This window comes from Cinclus cinclus, chromosome 20 (genome assembly GCF_963662255.1).
Source record: "Cinclus cinclus chromosome 20, bCinCin1.1, whole genome shotgun sequence".
NCBI lineage: Eukaryota > Metazoa > Chordata > Aves > Passeriformes > Cinclidae > Cinclus > Cinclus cinclus.
In genome coordinates this window covers 5,492,577-5,515,273 of record NC_085065.1, presented here as the reverse complement: position 1 = coordinate 5,515,273, position 22,697 = coordinate 5,492,577, and the positions used below count along the sequence as shown (strand labels likewise).

Below are 22,697 nucleotides of genomic sequence, written 5' to 3'. Positions count from 1 at the left end.
CTACACCAGGCTGAGGAAGAGGAGGTCTGGGGTTCAGAAAGGGCAGGAGCTACCTGAATAACATCTGTCCAAGGAGGCACAGCCCAGGCAGGCAGATGGGTCTGCCACAGCATGACCTGCGCTCTCATCCAGGTTCTAACATCCAGCAGCTTTTCCACTGCTGGGCTAATCAGACACCAGCAAACACTGCTGTAAACACTGTTCAGGTGAATAATAGATTTGCTCCAAACTGCAAAGCAACAGCTATTGAATGCTCCTCGCTCTATGGAAACCCAATTGTATTTCAATTGTTACAGGCAAACAATGGAGGAGGCAGCAGGAGAAAGGGAGAGGAGAGCAGGAAGTGCCTGCTCAGAGACCACAGATACAACACAGGTGCTCCAACACTCTGAAAAGCTTTGGTGCAAAGGGTCAAGAGTCCAGCTCCTGTATCAAAGCCTGCCAGGATTACTCCAAGGCACGTGGGAGAGCAGCACTTTCTCTTCATGTCATGTCCATGGGGCTAAACAAAGGGAATGGGCTTGGCTGCTTGCAGGGAAGGGATGCATCAGATTTAGGAAGGTAGGAGACAAAGAACAACAGGGGTGGGAGGAAGGTGTTGAGTGGGAATCACTAAGAACACTTGCTCTGCCTCAGATCAATAAGGAGCAACACCCACCAAGGCCACCATGGAGCCCCCTCTGCTTCCACTGCTCCATCACAGCTCCAGGCCCTAGCATCACCCCACTGCCACAGCCTCACCTGGGACAAAGCACTGATACAGGTCTGGTTTTGGGGTAGATCATCCCTGTACATGACTAGACTGCAGCCCTGCCAGGTACTCCTAAACCCCAGAATCAGCATCAAGCCCCATCACTAAACAGTTGAGATTAACAATGTGAAAATAATTTGGGATCCTACAGAACTGAGATTCCTAAAGCCCATCAGGGAAGCAGGTGGCACTCTTTAGAGCTCACAGCCTCCTGCCCTTAACAGAAGGACTGTACCCATACAGGTTTCTTTGTGTATTTTTCTCTTTTTTGTTTGTTTTGTTTGTTGTTTGGGTTTTTTTTTGGTTTTTTTGTTTGTTTGCTTTTGAGCACACTACCCCTGTCTGCTGCACATCAAGGCATTAACACAAACCCAGGTGAGGTGGATGTGCCAACACAGGAGCCCACAGGACAGACTTTGCCTTATCCCATGGATCTGGAGTAAAGACAGCCAGGAGTTAAGTGTTTCCACAGGTTTATAAATCTGATAAATACAAGTATAACACCCTGCCCACCACAATGGGGCAGGGGAGAAGGGAAGGGAGTCCCAAGGGATGCTGAGAGAGCACTGGCTTCTACTTGGCATTTGGAGAGTTCAACGACAGCTGGAAATTTATGCTGATGTGTCAAACAGCTTCTCGATCATCTCCCCCACCTGGTCCACCTGGTATTTGATGTATTTCTCAGGGTTCTTGGTGAAGGGCACGTTGCCATATCTGCAAAAGAAAACAGGTGACAAATAAGTGGAACACAGCGATGAGACCCACTGGCCCCTCCTCTGTCACAAATCATCTCCAGTCCAGCACAACCCACTCAAATGTGACAGAGTATCCTGTGTAGAGCAAGTGACCCAGTTACAAGTGGCCTCACAAGTTTTACATGAACAGCCAAGGGTGGCTCAGGGCTTTGTGCTTACTGACCAAGGAATCAGGGTGGCAGCAGATGTCTGCAAATACTCAAGGTCAGCTTGGGGATGTCTGAGTGAGTGTGCAAAGTAGAGAAGCTAAGGCAGGACAACAGAGAAGTGGCTCTTCTTGCATTGCTCAGGCTATGCAAGGCCCCAAAGACCTCAGTAAACACAGAGAGGAAAGGACAGTGCTGCAGTAGGTCTCACCTGTTCAAGAAGGCACCATAGGTCTCTTTCACAATAGTTTTCTGTGCCTGGCGGATTTTATCCCGTTGCTCCATGTCTGGGATTGCCCAGGCCTTCTGGATCTTACACAGCTCCTCCAGCCCATCATTAAAACCCTGTCCAAAGAGAAACTCAGTGAGCATCCCATCTGCAATCACATCTCCTCACTGAGTCTGATACTGCTTTCCTGCTCTGCTGATCACCAAGAGAGGCGATCTCCTCAGGCAGATCCGTGTGTCCCAATCAACCAGGGGATGTTCTGACACCATCTGACACCTCCTTACCTTAAAGCGCTCCTTTATCATCTGCCTCTCCTTGTCCTTGAGCTGCAACAAGGAGGGAAAGGACCTTATTTCATCTCCAGAAATCAATACCCAGCACCAGTGTTTGCCCACAACTCCCCAGTTCCAACCTAAGCAATATCCAGCACTTGGTTTGGATTCTCTCTCCTACAGCAGTGAGGAGAGAGATGCAGAGAGCAGCACACCCTACACTCAGCTGAAGTAGGTTTAACAAGGATAATTTTCAGCCAGAATACACATAAAATAAGACTTCTCCATGCTTCCAGCCCTTTCCAAGGGAAGGTTTCCAGGTTTTGAAAACCCAAAATAGAGGCATCTGCTCAGAGGAAGATGTAAGAACGGAGGCAGAGAATAAAATACTTGGATGAATCTGGGGCAGGGGAGATCAGAAGGCACTGCTGCTGTCTACTTGTGCCAGCCACAGTGTTCACTCTGCAGAGTGATACTGGCATGAGATATAAAGAAGGTTTCTGAGAATTTTTTAGGACAAAGGAGATGATGTTTCTGGCAACTTCTGTCATGTCAAACCCATCCTTGCCCATCCTCTCACCTTTACTCCTGGTTGAAAGACAGGCAGGTTTCTCTCTGAGATGTAATCTGTCACCTTCAACCAGCTGCATGTGCAATGAGATGGGAGAGAAGCAAAGAGTTACTCACACCTCTACCAGAGCACCTCTGCCTTCACCCATGACCCAAAGGCCAACTCAGACAACAGACACACCAAAACTTCCCACAGTGACCTCTTCCCAAGTCGAATTAATCACACGGCAACCAAAAATACTCTGGGGTTTAGACAAGTTTCTGATTTAGGTGAATCTGTCCCACTGCTCCAGCAGCACTGGCTCCCAAAGAACTCCCAAAGTGACAGAAGCAAGGGAGACACAGAGGATGTCACTGACCTGCGCTGGTAGGTCTGGATCTGCTGCTCAATGAGCTCCCTGTAGGACCTCTCAGCTGTTTTCTGTGTCACAGCCACCAGCTGGATCAGCTCAGACCTGCAAGAGCAGGAAATCCGAGGAAGCACCTGAGCCAGCTGCTCTCCAGGCTGCTCTCAGGATGGCAGCATTTCAACCCCCCACCAAAAAATTCCTTTCAGCCCTTCACAGTAAAATGTTACTTGAAATGTGCAAACTGGGAGACAGAAGTAACTCCGAGTTACTTTCCAAAGCCACATCCTCAGTCTTCCCAAGATCAAAGGATTATCTAAAACCTAAGGCACTTCCTAATGCTTTTATCTTCCACTCTCTGGTAATGTGGTGTTCATAATACTGCAAAGCCTTCAAAGAGGCAGTTTCAAGGACAGAAGAAAAAGCAGATATGAGACAGGCTGGCAAGTAAATGCTCTCACTGCAGAGCTCTGCTCCAAAACCATCCAGTCAGCCTTGGACTTGAGGGAGATTTACTCAAGACACACTTACTTCTCCAGAGATTTCAGAATGTAGTTGTAGTTGTTATGCAGAAAAATGGCACTCAAAGCTGGATCTTCATAAACTTTGGATTTGCTAAGCAGGTTAAGCTGCAGGTTTCCCAGAACTTTACCTTAAAGATAGAAAAACACAGAACAAAAAGTTTCGCACTGAAACTTCTTATTATTGACAAAGCAAACCAAGCCATGGGCCCACAGCAGAGTGAACTGACTACCTGTACAAAGGTTACAGTCACATGCCCTTAACAGTCCTTACACAGAATTTTCTTCATCAAGTCACCAAAGCCTCTCTGCCAACCACTGCCTTGCATGCCTTGGCAATGGAGGTGCATTTGGGTTCAGAGGAACTCCCAGAACCAGCCACAATGCAAGCTCAGTTCTCAGAAGCTGAAGGACCTGGTCTTCATGGTAACAGAAAGAGAAATCACTGATTTCACTTCCTTAAACTTCCCTTTGGTAGCTAGGAGCCTTCATGGGGCTGAAGGTGACAATGATTTAAGGGAAAAGTGAGCTGCTGCACTGTGCTTTGTCCTGTTCTACTCTTTTTTCATCCCTCCTGTCAGACTCCAGCTCAAATGTGGAAAGATCACATGGAGAAGAGACACAGCCTGTGCTGTTCACCCAGGAATGAGCCCAGTGAAGGTGTGTCCGTGGGGCAGAAGCAGGAAGGTAATGACTTCTAGGGGCTACCTAAAACAGAGGCTAGGCAAAATTAAAAGAATAAAAAGCAGTTATATTTATTGGAGGTGCTTCAGGTATATCTTGGGCAGACAAAGCCCCACCAGGGACTACACCCAAAAATGGATGACAGATCATGGGTTTTCATACTTTCATAACTTTGGTCCATTTGCAAAATGGGGGTTAATCTTCCAATTACAGCTTCAGGTAATGAAGTAATTTACCCCAAGTTTGCTGTCCCCCAACTCACTTTTGTTTACATTTCTCGGGGCCTGAGTCAGTGAGGAGTCCTTGATTCCTAGGCCTAGAGAGCAATTGTTCTGTCTGACCAAAATGGGAAAGCAGTAGCTAACACTTTATATGGAGTTTAGAGTTATACACTAAAGAACTGCAGGATTACAAATATATGAAAAATACAAAAGCTAAAATCCTAAAGCATCAAAAGTGTGCAGGGTACTCACAGATGTAGGTGCTCAGCAGCCGCCTGCTGAACTCTGAGCTGTAGCTACTGGCAGAGGAGCTGGTCTCTGAAAAAGAAAGTCTTAGGCCAGTTAACATGCCCTGTGAAAAGGGAGGTTGTGTGGGCCCAGCCTGCCTCTATCTATTCCAACAAGCCTCATCCCTGTTGCTATGGAATTAGCTCCCATCAACAGTGAAATCAGCTCCTGCTCAGAGCCCACTGTCAGCAGCTCACCCAGGGTGAAGGGCCAAGAGCTCTGAACCCTCAGTCCCTGTGTCACCATCAAGTGCAGTGCACCCCTATCTCTCCATTCCTTCCAGGTGCTCAGGGAACATCCTTTCAGAAAGAGAGTCATTAAACTCCCCCTCCCCATCCTTTCCCCCAGCCTGAAAAGGGTCGGTAAGCACTAGAAGTTGGCAGTCAGAGAACAATGAGCTGGAGCTGTTAACAGCAAGCACACAACAGTAATTGAAACAAGCAGAAGGGCTCTGGAAAGCTTCAGCCATCCCCATGGTTGCTGACAGGGCCTGCCTAGCTCTAGGAAGGACTGTGCCAGCATGGGAAGCTGCCCCTACAGGCAGCAGTGACTCCAGGCTGGCACATGCTCCTCTGTCTGGAGATGCCTTTCTGCCCTCGAGGGCTTGTGGGCATGGGGCCCACAAGACACGTGGGGTGGCCACCTCCTCCTGCCCCCTCCAGAGTTTGGCAGCCAGACCCAGCTCGGGTGGTCCGAGTTCACCAGCACCTCATGGGAAAGGCCTCGAGATTCCTGTTGCTGGGAGCTGGACAATAAGGAGCTGAGTGCACATGGGATAAAGCACGACACCAGCTGGGCCAATCTGCTACCTGTGCCAAAGAGATTCAGTGCCATCAGAGTGTCTTGAGCCTGTTTCAGCTCTTGTGGCATCCCTCATTGTCTGCTGCTGACAAGCCCTCCCTATTCTTTCTGGCCCGCTGGCAAGGATTATTTACCCTCCCCTTTTCCCCCTTTTCAATTATGTGTTAATTTATTTATAACTGCTGGAGGATAAAGAATTAACATACGTGTCCAGAGTCCGAGGCAATATGAACAGGTAGGTGTGGGTAAGTTTGCTTACCTCTGGGATCTAAAGGAATATTGTATGTGTCCCCAAGAACTACAGAGATTAGGCACAGCAGAGAGAAAAGGGGAGGGATGAGAGAGAAAAAGAAATGCAAAAGTGCAAAAAGACAGGTTAGAGACCAGCATTCCTTTGAGAACAATGCAGATATTAACACAGAGCAGCCACAGGCAGGTGCACAGGAGACCAGGCAGGAGTCCCTCCAAGGTCACAGATGGAATGGAGATCACAGAGGAAAGGCAGAGTCCAACCTCCTTCCCCTGCTGGATATATGTTTGCATTGTCACTGGTTGTATTTAGCACAACACCTCATTCCAAATCAGTCCAAACCAGCTTTCAAGGCAAAGCTACCTCAAATCTATGCTGACTTTTCAATCAGCTAAGACAGATCTCCCTGCAAGACAACATGTCAAGACTTCCAAACAGCACTGACATCACCATTCAGGGGACAACATGGGAATGAGCTGACTGTTCCAAGAAAAATTTCAGACCACTTCTTTGGCCAAGGAGAGAGCGCCAAGGCCCAGAAGAGCTTGAGCACACTGAGTGTGCAAGTGGAAAAGGCACAAGGCAGCGGCTAGAGGAGATGGGGCAAAAGTAGAGACATCTTAGTTTAAGCTGATTTAGAATTAGCAAAAATTTCCAAACAGAATTTTGCAGGTAACAGTCTGGAGGCAGCTCTAAGCTTCCTCCTACCTCTGCTTCTAATGGGCTCTTTAACCCTCTCCAGCCTGTGCCTCCTTAGGGCCCTATACCCCCTGAATCTCCAGTCTGCTCTATTCCAACCTCCTTGAAAGCACAAGCTCTGCCAAGGCCCAGAGCTCACTGCAGAGCCTGGAGCTGCTGCTCTGCACAGAGCCAAGAATTTCACTCCAGGTGATAAGCAGCACCACCCTCCTACATGAGCAGCTCTCAGCTTCTGATCTATGCATTTATTTCTGCAGTGAGCCTCTTCAGCAGCCTGGAGAGCAGGACTAAAACTTTTCTCTCTGACAGGGTGCACAAATGGCTCCAGAGTCCCAGCTTGCCCATATCTCGAGGCTGAGGAGATTCTTTCTGCTGCTGTTGTACTCTGAGCAGGGGATGGTGCTGATCACCACACAGAGCCCAGCTGGAGCAGCCACCCTCGCTCCAGTACAGTCACAAAGCACCAGGCCAGGGCTACACTTGGAGCTAAATGACCCAGGCATCCTCTCTCAGAGCACACCAGCAGTAAACACCATCCTCATTGTACCTGCCAGGAGCAAGTGTGGAAGGCCAGCATGGAACTCTGCATTCCTTGGAGTTCTCCAGACAACCAACTATCTGGTCAAGGCAGATGGGAGGACAAGACAAACCACAGGATGAAGGACAGGAGGAGAACAAGCTCACAATGCATGTTGAGATTTGATCACTTCAGGGAAGGTGTCCAGGGAATGTGAGGAAGGAACTGCATGCCCAAGCAAGCCCCATGCATGTACGTACCTTGTGATGCCAGCATGGCACCTGCTGTCTCCTGGAAATCCAGTAATTGCTGCAGGAAAAGGATGGCCTGGAAGCAAGGGAGGGAATTTAGGAGCAACCAACATCAGCACATCCTGTGCTCTGCTATTAAGAATCATGAAGAACCACTTGTCACCCCACACTCACAGGCATTCAAGAAACAAATCACTACACTCCACTGAACTGTTGTGTTCTCCCCACACAGTCCTGCCATGGCTAAGCAAGGGTCACCAGCTCACCTTGCCATGGAAACCAGGTACTTGTGTAACTGTTAATGCCAAGACACCTTAATTTAGGAAGTTTCCCTACTGCTCTTTTTAAAACTCCTTCAGAACCTGTTTTCCACAAAGCATGGTTCAAATCATCATCACGTACATTGCTGGTGAGTTCATGAACTGTTCCATCTTTTGGCATGTTGTATTCCTTGTCTGGATCATTCTAAAAAGGGAAGAGAGAGACATAATGTAAGCATGTAAGGGGAGACACCTCCAATACAACCGCCGCTCTGCTGTAAGTGAGCTGAAGGCTTCTTCATCCAGCCAGTCCCAACACTCTCAGGGCCAGCTCTTGCAGTGCCATCTCCTGGTGCTCAGAAACCAGAGCTGCCAGGCACCAGCAGCTCAGAACCTCAGGGCTCAGTTCAGCATGTGACCATCACACCTTCAGCTCACTTACCATTCACCAAGCCCACCTTACACAGGAACAGCTTAATATGAATCCTCCAAAACTTTTCAAGGCAGCAAATTTCCTTTCTTTTTAAAGAGGATTAATTCTTAGACTTGGTATCTGTAGAGGCCTGGACGCTCATGTAAAATGATAGTGTGCCTGTTAAGGATCTTGGGCAAAGGCCTTCTGTGCTTGAACCAGCACCAAGCATTTGGTATGTGACTGTCCCAAGCAATCCAAGTTCCTGCTTCAGTCAGAAACTACATGGTCTCATGCAAAGCTGAAAGCTACACTAGGGGTTTTGCTCCAAAAATCTCTCTTCCAAGCCTGATCAGAGACCACTGAGGAGAATCCTACCTTAATGTTGTCTGCAAACTCTTCCAGTGCCTTTGCACCAGTGGTCTCCATAGAAGTGATCAGCCCTGGCAGTTTGTTCTTAGTGCCTGCTGCAGTTCCCTGGAATAGTTCCACAACAGATCAGAAAAGGAAAACAAATTCTACCCTTGCTCATCCCCCAACCCAACATCTCACTCCCAGGTCCCCATATGCCAGAAGAATATTTACAGCACCATCAACAACACATGAAATCCCATATTCTCCAGGCAGAAAGGGAAGATGTTGTGGTAGCCCATGAGGGTCAGGACTTGAACTGAAAAGAGCTGCTGCTGAGAGATGCCGAGTTGCTGGTTCACCAGCTCAGAAAGGAGCAAGATGCATTTGTGTAACTGCATTCCATGCTAGGAGACAGAAGCAGCATGACTTTGATCAAAGCCACTGTGATAATCTGTTTCAAAAAGTTCTCCAGGTAACACAAACCACAGGACCCTCTCCAATCCCATCCATCCCATCACATTTACCTGCAAGACCTGGTCAAATTCCGGCTTCATCTGCTTGAGATGCTTCAGGATGGGGAAAATTGTGAGCACAGCTGAATAGTCGTGTCGGATGATGGCTTTGCGGGCAGCTGAGACTATGTTATCACCCTCCATGATCAAGTTGTCCAATGACTCCTGCAACAAAGCCAGAGACTCATGAGGAAGGAACAGGACTTGTGCCCAAGCAGCACAAAGGGCTCAATGCAGGACACGCATTCCAGATGACCATTTGGCTGATGCATCATTTATGGTACCAGTGAGGGACTATGAGCACATGTTCTCCAGACTCTCTGCAGGCCCTGGTTCCCTCAACAGGTCCTGAAGGAAAAGCCAGCATCCTTTACAAGCAGAGAGGTTCAACTGACCTGGATGAGAGAATCAAAGGTCTTCTTCTGGTGGTGCTCTGGGACAATTTCTGTCAGGAGCTGGTATTCACTCTGGGCCAGTTTGACAAAGGCACTGACGCAGTGGATGTATGCGTCGATCTCGATGTCGAAGACGTCGTCCCTCCCTGCAAGGGCAAGATGCCTTTGGTTTACACAAGGAGCATAAGGTTCCTCTGGGAAATTTGGTTCTGGCTTTGTACCCATCCATGTGTGAGAACAAGAGTCATCCTCTCACCCTTCCTGCCCTGGGTCTGTGTGTGGGAATCTCTGAGTACCCTGGAGAAGGCAGGAAAAGTCACCTACAGTTCAGGAAATGCACATCAGGGCACCACCTCTTTTCAGCCTTGTGACAGAAGGGAAGTTTGGAGCTCTTCTGGGATACAGACCAAATTTAATCAAGGGCTTGAACACAGAGTACTAAACTCGGGAAGGTCTGAGGTGAATTATTCAATATCTCTGCTTGTATATTTAGAATTACTTATCTCCATCCCTGATGCAGATGAAGAACTGTCATTTGGCATCAACTTTTCTGGGAAATAAAGGCTGTCCTGGAAGGCAGCTTCTTCCCACTTGCAGAAACAAGATAAAAAACAAGCTGATGAACATTTATATCCCATGAAGCAGGACCATCAGCACAGCTAGGTGAGTTATCTGCTACACAGTGCTGCATACAAATGCAAATATCTGAGTCCTAGAATATGAATGCCTCAGTCAAAGATCCATCAAAGATCCTACATGGTAGGCATGAGCAGTGATACAAGGGCCAGCCATGACCAACTCATGCCAACCACTGCTGGATGTGTATGCAAGACAGTAAGATGACACAGGAAGGTCTTCTCTAAGCTATAGGCTGCTGCTTCTCTCATCCCAGAGACTTCTGATGGAAAAAGAACCAATTCTTCCCTACGCTGACAGGTCTCTCAGGTTGATATTTCAAAAGTTTTGGTCAGCAGAGGACACACAGACTGCCTGCACTGCAGCGGTGCACTATAGTGTGTGCTGCACTGATCCCTTTCCTGCTTGCTTTGCTTCAGGACCCAAGAGACTAGCAGCCACCTACAGGAAAATGTCCCTCAGCACGGTGACCTCTGGTTGGACAAAGTTGGGTTCCTTGTCTGAGGGCTTGGGAGGGGCGGGGGGTGATTAGTAGGACAAAATTCTACAGAGAAGAGCAAGAACTTCTTAGCCAGAAGACGCTCATGCTTCAGGACTGCCCATGGAGAGGAACAGCCCTGACTAGAACACAACTTGGAACAGGCTGGGAAGCAGGGGGGACGAGCTGGTTCCCAGTGCCAAGCCGTACTTACCCGCAGCCGGCCCGTGCTTGTCGCTCAGGGCATCGGAAAGGTGCTTAACGCGTAAGTCATGCTCATGACCTAGTGAGATGGCAGCCAGCACAAACAGAAGGTGCAATTTATCCAGGGTGCTCACAGCAAGGATGCTCGCTCTGCCCAGAAGTTGCTTCAAGCCTGGCTTATTTGATCTGGTGGAAATCTTTTTCCCTACCGTTCCGGGAATGCTTCCTGACCAAATCCTTTTGTTGGGCTAAACAGCAGTAGCAACCTTTTGAAACCCGATGAGAAGTGTGAGTGAATTTGTTTCTTGGACCACAAGAGTCCCTTGAACCTCCTGCAATATGTTCTGAATGGGACTGCAGGCATCAGAGCCCAATTTTTAAACCACAGCCATTAAAAATCCAAACTCAAAGCCCTTCTGCTCAGCATGAGGATTTTCCCCCATGTGAGTGCTGTTAGTCACCATCTGGGCTTTAGCAGGCTACAGCAGAGGTGCTGAAGAGACTTGCTTAGGATGGATTCACAGCAGGAGGCAGCAATGTCTCAGAGATGCTTTGAAGCATCTTCTCCCTTATCTGGCACAACCTCCAGGAACAGAGGAGGTCAGAAAACAGGAGATGACCATTTAGGCAGGTCTGGACAGAGATGATGTACAGGCACAATGCACTGAGCTACCTGTGGTCCAACACTTCAGCACCAGGTTTGGAAAGGTCACTAGGAAACTGAATGTCTCAAGTCCAGGCAAAAAGAAAAGAGAACAGGAACACCACAAACAGATGTCAGCAGAGCTTCCATTACCCAGGTTGCTGTCATGGGTCAGTGTTAAGGCCACATTCTTCTCCACCTCTACTCATGCTTATGGAGACTTTGAAATTCAGATAGTAAATTCTGAATATATAGAATAAGTAAAACAAAAATAATTTGGCCCTCCAGCATCATCTTGGTTCCCCAGTCCAATGCTGTCCACCAAGCACTGAACAATGGAAGCCCCACCTGGGAAAGCAAGGCTGATACACAGAGAAAGTCAAGGGTGAAGTAGCTTGAGCTGTGATTACCTTCCATAGGAATGAGGTTAGAGGCCCCCTTTTTCCCATCTAGACCATGCTGAGAGTACTGTTTCAGAAGGTTCTGAGCCTTACGGATCGTGCCTGTTGCCAGAACCAGAGAGAAGAGACAAGAAGACCTAGAAAATGAGTGAAAGAAAACAAACCCAGAACACCAGTCCTCCACCAGCAAGTCACCTGGGCCCAGCAAAAGGATGCTGGGCAGCAATGAGGATGCTCAGCACGGGAACGTGAACCCCAAACTCACGTCCAAGTGTGCAGATAAAATGGCATTTCCAGAATGTTTCCCTGCTTTGAGGCTGGGGGCATAAATTCCAGCCAGGGATACAGAATCAGTTTGGAGACACAGCATGGTATGGCTAGGTGATATACACAACCAGAGAAGGGAAGGCATGAAGCCCCCTTCTCTGTAATGGGTTTATTGAAGTGCTCTGCATCCAAGCACACAAGGTTTGCTGCTTTTCCTCAGCTGTGGAAGCAGGGCTTTGCATATGGACAATTCCTGTCTGGCAACATGTTGCCTGCTCCTTGGAGCCACAGCTGCAGTCACTTAGAGGTGCCTTTCTGAGGGGTATTTTCTGAGCATAATCAATAAAGAGCCACCAGGAGCCCCAGAGCCAAGACAAGGAATGGTACAGGAAGCAGTAAAAGGGTGACAACCTCTGGGGTTTTTTTGCAGCAGCAATTCCCATTGCAGGAATCCCAGAATAATGGATGCTGCCCACCCATGTGTAACTTGCACTAAGCCACCCTAATCCCCAAGACACTCCTCTTCTAAAGAACTGCAAATCAATTAAAACCATGGAAAAAAAAATAACACTGGGTTAAAAGATTTATATTTTAAACACACAAAAAACAGACAGAACTGAACAAAAGGCAGTGCTGGATATACAGCTGGAAAGCACAAAACAAAGCATTAATGTGACATCTGAAGCCTAGGCAGTGTTTCCACATTAAAAGGTTAGTTGTCATGCAACAAACTACAATTATCACAAGCACACTGACACCCTCTCATAGCGGAGCTTTGCTGTTGCCTGCACAACAGGGAACTGGAAGTTTTGGGAAGGTGGAAGGGGTTTCCATAGGAGACCCAAATGAAACAGAACTGGGCTGAGTAAATGAAGAAACTAAAAACATAGAAATACTGCTGCCAAAATTAAGAATTGTTCTTCCACTATAAAGTAATAAATGCTTCAGACATGTAGAAGATCTCAGCTTCGACCACTGTCAGCCACAGTGCAGCCTGGAAATGAGTGCTGGCTGCCCAAATGCTGAAGGGAGCCCAAATACACACTGCTGCAGAACAACAATCCAGGGTGCAGGACAGCTTCATCCAATAAAGGGATTTATGGCAAGGGAAAGGAAACTTCAGGTCCCTGAGACAGTGGGGAGGAACAGGAGAGAGAAGTTCCCCTTGAATTACCAAACTGCCTTAACCTAGTGCACTTACTAAATGACAGAACATGGTTGCCAAAATGTAGTATTTCACTGGTAATATTGTCCTTCTACCACTTCAGATGTTGTCAGCCATTTTGTAGAGGAAAAAAAAAATCATATCCATGAAATACTTTCTTCTAGCAGGAAACTTCTCCCCTCTCAACCCACACTAGGGAGATGGGAAGTCTCACACCCTTGCTGGCTGATGCATTGCTCCCAAGCCTCTGCCATATGATCAAATGAGGGCTATGCCTCTTCTTCCAAGCTTCCTGATGCTTTTCACACCCCTTATCTCCATTCTTAGCTACTTCCAGAAACCTCAAGAGTTTGGGCACACCAGCAAGCTCCTCTGAGCAAGGAGGGCTCTTCCTTATTGCTGTTCCCATGGCCCAGCAGCTGCAGAGCAGCTCAGCTCAAGTACTGTTCTTCCACCTGTTCTTTCCTCTTTCCCATTTTCAAGTGTTTAGGGTGAGGGGGAAAATACAAGGGAATAAAAATAGAGGGTGAATTGGTGTGAAAATCAAGCAGACAGTACAACTGCTGCTGCTGTCAGCAGGCTCTCACTCCACAGGTATGCAGCAGTTGTTTTCACAGCCCACCCTTGATGGTTTCTTCTCCTTCTGTTTTTTTCCTCTTTTTCTCAATTTCAGGAGCTGATTATGCTGCATTTTATTTGCATAAGCACAATTACCTGTGTTTAATGACACACACTGAGTGTTCAGTGTCCGGGGGCATCACTTCAGTGCTGCTGGATCCCTCTGACTTGGCTTCATAATTAGGCTTTAATGGATTCTGGTGGAAGCCAAATGCTTTTGTTCCAGGATTGTTTTCCCCTATTAAGCAGCTCCCTAACCAAATGGGACCGTGTTTCAGCTACTAATGAAAACATCACATTCAAGCCAGGCAGTGATCAGTCTGGGAAACAGGAATGGGCTCTTTATTCTGCCACTCAACCTGCCTTTAAGTACCACCTCACTGGACCACTAAGGAAACTGGAAAAGAGCTCCCCTGTAGTCTGAAAAGAGCCTTCAAAGGTCAAAAAAACCACCTGAAACCTTTGCTTCTGCAGCCCAGTTGTTCTATAGAGTGGGGTTTGGGCATGCATGAGACGTTTTTCCAAATGCAACTCCTTCTCTTGGTTCTCTCTTCCATTAGGCAGTTTTCTGTCCAAGCAGGAGGGCAACACATCCTCTTTCCTCAAGCACCAGCTGCAGGAATTTACAGACAATGCCCTCTGGCTTTTGTAGGCAGCCAGGCCAGGTGGCCCCATCCTTCCCCAAAAGTGCAGAGCTGCTGAGCTGCCTGTGGCTCTCAAGCCAAAAGACAGCACAGGGTCTACAGGCATCACAAAGAAACTTTATTTTATGCACATATGTTTGCAGCAGGATGATTTGGGAACCTGAATACACCTGCTCTCTGAGAGGGAGTGCTGACATTCCAAACAGCAAACTAAAACCAGAAAAAGCCCACAAATTATTAGCTCAACTTGACCTGTCAAGTGTCACTTGAGAAACTCTGCTTTAGAAGCATCTCCAGGAGTCAGATTTTTAACTGCATGATGTAACAACAGGAGACAGCACGGGGTACATCAACAGACAAACCAGGAACAGAGAGATGAAGACCCTCTGAAACAACACATGGATATGGAGCATGTTCTCTAGAATTCAGCACAGTCCCTGGGGCTATCTCTGCCTTGTTACCTTGCCCCTAATACCTCACCTTCCCTTTAGTCTCTCTTGTGCTTTGTTTTGTGGCAAAAAAAAGCTACAGCACATCAGATTCAGTTTGTTATTTACCCCTTGCAACAGGTTAAAGTGTGCATTGGGGTGTGCACTGGGATATTCTTCCTCAAGGACCAAGCAAATCAAGTCTCTTGTTGGAACTGTCAGAAAAACCCCTTGTCTGAAACCCAGATTGGCAGAACTTGGCTTTACTTACTGAAATAAAGTAACAGAACAGAAAAAAACCTTCGTCCAAACTGAACAAAGGCTAAACCCAGCAGACTCAAACACCACCAGATAATGCTGCTCTGAAGAGAGCCACTGTGCCAGCATGAAGATGGTGTGAGACCTCCACCTCAAGAGCTGTACTTGAAAGCTAATGGAACTGCAGAAAAAACAGTGAATCTCTGCCCAAAGACTATTTTTCTCCATTTGTAATTTCACTTAAGTACAATTCAGAAGTCATGAGAGATGGCTGGTGTATGAGGTTCAGCATCCACTGTCCTTCAAGAACTACAGTCTGGTTCTCTCTCTGCTTCACAGAACATTGGAGACAAATGAGCCACTATTTTTTCTTGACATTACAATAACCAAATGGATCACTTGAGACACTCTTTCCTTCATGCACCATCAGCTCTGTAGTGCATTCAGACCATGCTCTACCTGCTCCATCTCACAAAATCCAATTGAACTGGGCATAAAGACATGAAAATTTCTGGCACATCAACAGCTAAGACTTTCCTCATGACAAGTCATTTTGGATGCCCAGATGCATGCACTTTGGAGGAGCCCTGTTTGTAGGAACTTGTGCTCTCCAACGAGTGGGCTCCTTTCTATGGGAGCATCCAAGATCTGAGACTCTTTTAAAAAATCCCTAGGATTTTTCAATAATCTGCCCATGAAAACAAAGTATCTCCCCCATCCCTGACTCTTTACCTAAGAGCACAGGGGCGATACTATCACTTGTCAGGCTGCTCAGAAATGTTTGCTGACCATGCTGGATTCACAGCAGTAGAAACACAGGAACCTTTTCAGAATCAGGTGATAAATGGGAAGTGCTGACCAAATCTGAAGCATCTTCAACCCGAGCTGCCCATGGCTCAACTACATATCCCCACTGGCACCTTTCAGTGCCTCTGAGCCTCTTCAGGTGGCTCTCTGCTGCCAGGGGAAAATTCACTGAAATTCACAGACCAATTCCATCAGCTTTCAGGGACAGCTCCAGGTCACAGCAACAAGGACACAGACTGATTTTTAAAAGACCACAAGGGTGATGTCTGGATGCCTTCCCCAGGCAGCCCTCCCTCTCAAAATATCCCAGGCACACCCTCTGCTGTAGCAAGAAGAGGCCCAGCAAAGCCTCTCCACACACAGAAGTGAAGAGAGTGAGCACCAGGGCCAGCACACACACACATAGACACACATTACCTGGGATGAGGACTGCTTTCACATCAGGATTATAAAAATAAACACAACACAATTAAAATGGGTATTTCTTCTTCCTCCCTTTCCCCATCCCACCCATTCCCAGTTTCTTACTATTATCCACAATTCTTACTATTTTCCTGAACCCACAAAGAGTATTTGGACAACACCACACAAAATAGGGAAGGGGAGAACTGGCCAGGTAAACGTACAGAAATATGAACTTTCCTGATGTGATCACTGTTACAGAGGAGCCAACAGAATGCTGGGACACAGAGAATCAATATCCCTGTGCTGTCTTTTGCTGTCCCTCCTGGCTGTGCTCCCACTAGATGGCACATTCCAGAGACAGGGAACTCCAGTTCTACTTTCCCAAACTCCAGTGACCAACCTCACCAGCTGCATCAAATGCAGCAAAACTGCATTGTGAGGAGAGGAGGAATAACCCACCAGCCACATTCATAGCTCTTCCTGAGACAGGCTGAGGCAAGAGCTTTAAGAGCCCTTCTAAACTTCTGACAGTGCTGTTTCTCATTTTTGTAGGTACCTACCTAATCTCCACCTCAGCTCCTGGGGGCTTCTTGCTTTCTAGCACAATAATAATTGATTCATAGCTAAAAATTGAAGTGAGGTGTTTTATCAGATATGAGCTTTCTATCTGCTGTGGCACAGGCTATATTCCATGTGCCAAGGCTGAGGATTTGATCTGAGGTGTTCTCAGACCAAATCCTTTTACAGCCCCCTCAGGTCTCCTCTTATTAATCTCCTTTGCTAAGGCCTTTCCTTTCCCTGTACACAGGGCCTCTCTCCTCCCTTTACAGCACTCAGAGAACAGACCTGATGGCTTGACAGACAGCCAAGAGTCTGTAATCCCAGTGCTGAATCCAGAGCAGAGAAGTGCTTACCTCCAAAATCTCACCTAAATGTCCTACAAACACATTTTAGACACAGAGATACCTCAGCAATGAGAAGGCCTGAAGATGTGTTAATACCCAGTGCAGTGATCCCTCCTCAGGGACTCACCTGGTCTCTTGATTGGCTTTTTGGTGGGGGTGTCCTTCCTTTTGTTCTGAATGGCAGGGGAATATGGCACTCCAGAGGAAGAGCTGTTCTTACGGAAATGGTCCTTCAGCCCCTTGATGGAGCGGTCGAGCTGCACAGAGCGGATCTGGAAGTAAACTGTCATGAAATCTGAGGAGACAAGGTAAAAATGAGATCATAAGCACACAGGGAATGCTATATGGCAAAGCAGACACTTTGTGCTCCTGCAGGGAGTTTAAGCATTGGTGTGGGACCCCAAGTCAGCATCCTTCCCTCCCAGAGCCTCTCCTATTTTCTTCAAAAACTTCTTCACCCTTCCCCTGCAATCTTCATTCCAGTCCTCCCACCACACACAATATTAATTTCACCACTACTAAATGGTGGAATTGACAGGAGATATTTGTACAAAACATTGACAATTCAAGTGCTCCGTTTCCAGCATGAGAGACTTCACACACTTTTCAGGATTCAGGGTACTTGGGAATTTAGTGAGGTGCTCATCATTTGAAAGTAGAATTCAAACTGACTAATAAAATATGCTCTATATGCATGAGTTGCCTTTGATCATGGAAAAATTCTTAAGAAGCTTTTAAGGATGTTCATCATACTTGGTAGGCACAGTAATCCCCCCCTCAGGAGTAAGTCATTGAGGTGGGGGGTGATTCTTGGAACTGCATGGATGTGAAAGTTCACATTTCCTGTACAAGTCTACAAAGCCAATCAATCCTGAAGGAAAAGTTAATAAAGTATTAGAAAGCTCTAGGCAGTTCTTGATGCTGCAGAACAGGAAAGGAGAGACATATGCAGAGCAAAGAAAGTCTGTGCTGCTTTTCCCTGCCCTTGGTCACATTTCATACCAAGAGTTCTGGTCATAAATATTTCCCAAATGGGAATAAGAGCCCAGTGTCTTGCACATTTATAAAACTTGAGCACTGGATAGCTGCAGCTTCATCTGAAGGCATTACAAGTGCAAGTACAGTGGATTTTTGCTACAGGACAGACTTTGCATTAACATAATTTGTGCTTTGTTTACCTAGCTCATTCTGTTCAACTGACAAACCATTGCTTCACTCTCACTACAAAAAAAAGGAGGATCTTCAGGTGCTGGAAAGACTAAACTACTCATCACTAGGGCATCACTCATCCTGCCAGTGCTGCCAGATACCCACAGGGAACAACAGGCAGCAGCACCCACCTTGATTCCTGCCGTTCTCCACCAGCCAGCCCGAAATGCGGATGATGTCGTGCAGGACGCCCTCCGGGAGGTGCTCCAGGGACATCTCCTCCTGTGTGTCCATCTCCTCATCCCCACTGATCAGGTCCAGGATGAGGATGGGTGGCACTGGCTTAGTGTGTCGTGTCATCAAGCTGCGGAACTCTGATTCCAGGGATTCTTTGCCCCGCTCAAAGAGGGATTTCTGGCACAAAACAGCAGGAAAGAATTAGAACAGGGCTTCTGTAATCAGTCACTCATGAGTATTTTTGCATAAGAACATCCTTCCTAACCACTGTCAAGTACTGCAGGCTTCAAACTCCAACCATGACTCTATCTGAAAGACTTTTAAAGTGAATTAAATTTTAAAAAATGCTTGGGAGTTGTTCAAGTGGGATTTAAACAGATCACCCATTCTGCTCAAGCAGTTGAAGGACTGACAAGAGCTGCTCAGGAGGAGGTTAAATCAACTCCTCCTCCACAGGTGCAAGAGCTGCTTTCAGAATCCTTCTGGCACAACACAGAGATAGCAAAATGCCAGGAGCAGAAATGCTGCCCAGTACAGGCTTAAACAGAAGCCAAAGCAATCATTCCTTCAGCTGTGCCCAAACACCACCTTCCCCAGGCAGCCTGTCCCAGAAGGGGAAAAGCAGTAGGGCTGTGTCTGTCCCCCTCTCATCCATAGGTTCCAGGTCCGCTACCCACCACACGATTCAGCTCTGGGCTGTCTGGGTTGTTGTCCTGGAAGTATTCCACTGCCTTCTGGATTTTGTCCATGCAATTCAAGTATTCCTCCAACCTCCCCGTGGGGCTAAAAATAAAACCAGAAATAAAAAGTAGTGCCCTAAGAAGCAAACAAAATAACAAGAAAGCACCAGACCAGACTTAGGATAAAAATAACAAGGAAAACCTCAATCCCCATTTCTTCAGCTAGGAGGAGATAATGGAATTCCCTTCTGCCTGCACTCAGTGCTACAGCAGGATACCCAACCCACACAGTGAGTGCAGAAGTACTGATGATGGAGCAGCACACAATTCTCAGCCTTGCTTTTCTCTCCCAGACAGGCACTGATGAGAAGGCAGAGGGGACTGCACATCCCAACCCAGACAAGAGACATCCAACACCCTCCCATACAAGGAGGCTCCAGAACAAGTCTGGTACACTCTCGATGCAGTGACAACCTCAATAGGCAGGGAAAACATTTGGGAAAAGGGCAGAGGAAAACAGGGAAGACACCAGTGCTCATGGAGATTGCTATGGCAGCACCTCTGCAAGATCTGGAAGAGATCCCAATGCAGTCTGAGCTGTCTTTCTCCTGTGGAAATGGCTGAAGGTCAAGTCAGTGTGGACTGGGGATATGGAAAGAGTGTGGGAAGGGTACCAAGCATACCGTGGATGTGTGCAGTTAGCTCCCCCATCTCTATCTCAAAAATCCAACAGGATGAAGCTCCCAGCAGGATCTATCTGCTCAACTCACCCTTCCTTGATGATCTTCTCTGTGTCCTTGGCCACATGGTAGTAACTGATGACATGATCCAAGCAGGACAGGGTCTTCTCTACATTCTCCTGCAGGCGCTGCAGGTTCTCTGTCTGTTTATGGACAGGGATGATGGAGTTCTCCAGCTTCATCAAACGGCTCTCAAAGGAGGAAAGGATTGAAACCTACACACCAAGAGAGAAACCAACAGCTGAGGACTTCCTTCCTATGGAGTGGGGTTTAGAGCAGGGAAGTCAGGGATCTTCAGGGCCTAACTTTTCTTTTTGGGCTCTGCTACTAATTTGCCATGACTCTTTAGCAGCTGTTTCCATCCCTCCATGTCCTGATTTTTATTAACAATCACAAAACAGATCATCTGCCATATAGGGATGGGCCAATCCCAAATTAAATGCTTGCAAAGAATGAAGATAATGTTCCAAGACAGTATAAAGGACAAGGAAAATTTTATTCGCCAACAGCAAATAAATCCACAGCAACTGCCTGGAGGTGCCCCACGTAAAAAGAGCAACAAAATCACAAACCAGCAGCCCCTTTGCTCCACACCACTGAGACCCAAATAGGAAGTGCACAAGGATCAGTCTCGTGAGAACCTTCTTTTCCACCACAGACATTTGGATTTTAAAGAGGATTGTGACATAGCTTCTGACAGGTGGAAAAACACAGCAAGCTCATAAAAGGGTGCCTCAGTGTCATCTTTCCTAGGCCAAAAGGTAATTCCTACAAGATTCACTCCTATGTCGTATTTTCCACACTTCTCTGGGGGTGCCTCTATGACATTTTTACAGCACTGAGACCAGAACTAGACATAGTATATGAATTAAGGACTTATGAGCAGTTACAGCACAATAACTACTTTTTACCTTTACAAAGAACACTTGCAAAATAAAACTCCAAACAAAACCTGAATTATGAAGCAACAACACGATGCTGTTGCACAAACTAGTCTGAGGCTTCTTAATACCTTTTCACCGAGAGAGAGAGAGAGAGCTGACCATAGCAGAGATGAGGTCAACAGCTCATCTAAGCCCTCAGGGGAGTAGGAGAGAAACTCAATATTGAAGCATTTCTCAGGTTTCCCCTTTGCCCAGTCACTGAAGCCCAAAGTGGTTCATCATTCCACATCCTTCAGATGGGCACAACAGCCTTGAAAACTAATAAACCTAAAAACCTAAGAAAAAGTAAAGCCAGGCCCAACATTAGGACCTCCCTACCATATTCTTGGTGAGCTGGTCACTCTTCTCGAGGCTCTCTTTGATGAAGGACAGAGTTTCTTCTTCCTGTAAGATGAAAAAATAGTCTTAAATTCCGAACACTATGGCTTAAGTCACTAAACATTACACATAGGTTTTTATCAATCTTGTAAACTCTGCTGCAAGCCGTGTTTGGTCTCATGCTGATTCTGCACCACATTTTAATATTACCACCTCTTAAAAGAAATCAGGGCAAGTAATCCAAGGTGGGGACACACCGTGTAATGAGTGAGGGGTTTATGAATTCATTGTTTCCTTTCAATGCCATGAGTGTCAGCACAATAAAAAATTAACACCTTTCCCACTGAGGCACAATGACTCAGAACACACATTTCCCTGCCACAGCACAACACAGGTGTTGCGCTGGCACCTTCCAAATCCACCGGGAACTCAAGTATCCAATGCAAAGCAGCCACCAAGGGCTGGTTGTAAGTCATTAAAGCCCCCAGACGAGGGGGAACAGCAGCCCACAAGGGCTGGCTTTAAGTCCCCAAAGCCCACAGGTAGAGGAGGAATTGCAGCTTGTCGGGGTTGCACTCGAGAACCTAACAGGAGAGCCCACAGATCCTCCCAAGAACGAATAGGGGAAGCCCAGGCCCAAAATGGGGAGCAGAGATGCCCCGACCTGGCAAACTAGGCCTTGAAGGGGACCCGGAGGTGCTCCCAAGCCAGGAGGGAGGTGAGGAGCGCCTTGAGGGATCCAGGGACACCCCCAGGCCCGGTGAAGACCTCCAGAGCCAGCCTCGTCTCCCCAGCAACGCCAGGGGGCTGCGGGCCCGGGCCCAGGCCCAGCACCCGGCCCTAACAGCGCCCGCAGCGTGTCCCAAGCCAAATCCCACCTGCTTGAGCTTGTCCTCGATCTCCCTCCTGCGGGCCGACACCTCCTCGCTCGGAATCATCGCGCCGGAGCCGCTCCACCACTCGCTCCCACCGCGCCCGGCCCGTCACTGCCGCGCCGCCATGATGGGCGCGGCGGGGCGCACCGGGCATGCGCAGAGAGCGCCGCTGCCATCTTGAGAGTGGCGCCGCTCAAGGAGGACCCGAGGGGTGGTGGGAACGACAGCGCGTGCGCACTGCTCTGCTGGCGGCCATGTTTGGAGTGGCGGGAGGACCGCGCTGCCATCTTGGGAGTGGCGCGATGGGTCACAGAGCTACAGGATCAATGATTTTGGACTCCGAGATCATCAGGTCCAACCCGTGCCCCAACACCACCTTGTCAAGCAGACCATGGCACCGAGTGCCACGCCCAGTGTTAAACATCTCCAGGGACAGTGACTCCACCACCTCCCTGGGCAACCCATTCCACTGTCTAATCACCATTTTTGTGAAGAAATTCCTCTTCATCTCCAACCTAAACCTCCCCTTGCAAAGATTGATACTATGTTGTCCTCTCGTCCTGAGCGTGGCACTGTTGCGTAAAATTTTCTTTAAGAGAGGATGTTCTTTGATGTTTGATCTTTGTGTACTTTCAAGCCTCATCAACATTAAAGGAGATT

The 22,697-nt window shown here is 47.6% G+C and overlaps 1 protein-coding gene across 12 annotated transcripts; it reads right to left on the bottom strand.

Moving 5' to 3' along the window:
* Positions 1-1,207: 1,207 nt before the first annotated feature.
* EXOC7 (exocyst complex component 7) lies at positions 1,208-22,153 on the bottom strand. 12 transcript variants are annotated; one of them, XM_062506010.1, is made up of 22 exons: positions 22,041-22,153; positions 21,163-21,228; positions 19,931-20,115; positions 19,158-19,263; positions 18,435-18,657; positions 17,222-17,389; positions 16,202-16,213; positions 11,607-11,699; positions 10,564-10,632; positions 9,236-9,381; positions 8,853-9,005; positions 8,353-8,451; positions 7,705-7,767; positions 7,312-7,378; positions 5,845-5,883; positions 4,749-4,814; positions 3,602-3,722; positions 3,083-3,178; positions 2,734-2,797; positions 2,166-2,207; positions 1,864-1,997; positions 1,208-1,465 (listed from the first exon to the last, which is right to left on the bottom strand). In XM_062506010.1, the coding sequence occupies exons 1-22, from the start codon at positions 22,098-22,100 to the stop codon at positions 1,363-1,365; spliced, it is 2,175 nt and encodes a 724-aa protein (XP_062361994.1). In that variant the 5' UTR covers positions 22,101-22,153; the 3' UTR covers positions 1,208-1,362. The 12 variants fall into 12 exon arrangements, with proteins under 12 accessions (XP_062361994.1, XP_062361998.1, XP_062361993.1 ...); XM_062506014.1 differs by having other exon boundaries at positions 10,564-10,649; positions 11,609-11,699; positions 16,202-16,229; positions 17,226-17,389; XM_062506009.1 differs by lacking the exon at positions 5,845-5,883.
* Positions 22,154-22,697: the final 544 nt, after the last annotated feature.

Coding starts and splice junctions, on each gene's coding strand:
- EXOC7 (XM_062506014.1), bottom strand. CDS start 22,100: ATGATTCCGAGCGAGGAGGTGTCGGCCCGCAGGAGGGAGATCGAGGAC. Junction 10,650..11,608: donor TCTAACCTCATTCCTATGGA/AGGTAATCACAG, acceptor TCTGTTTGTGCT/GGCTGCCATCTCACTAGGTC. Junction 2,208..2,733: donor TCTTTCAACCAGGAGTAAAG/GTGAGAGGATGG, acceptor TCCTTGTTGCAG/CTCAAGGACAAGGAGAGGCA.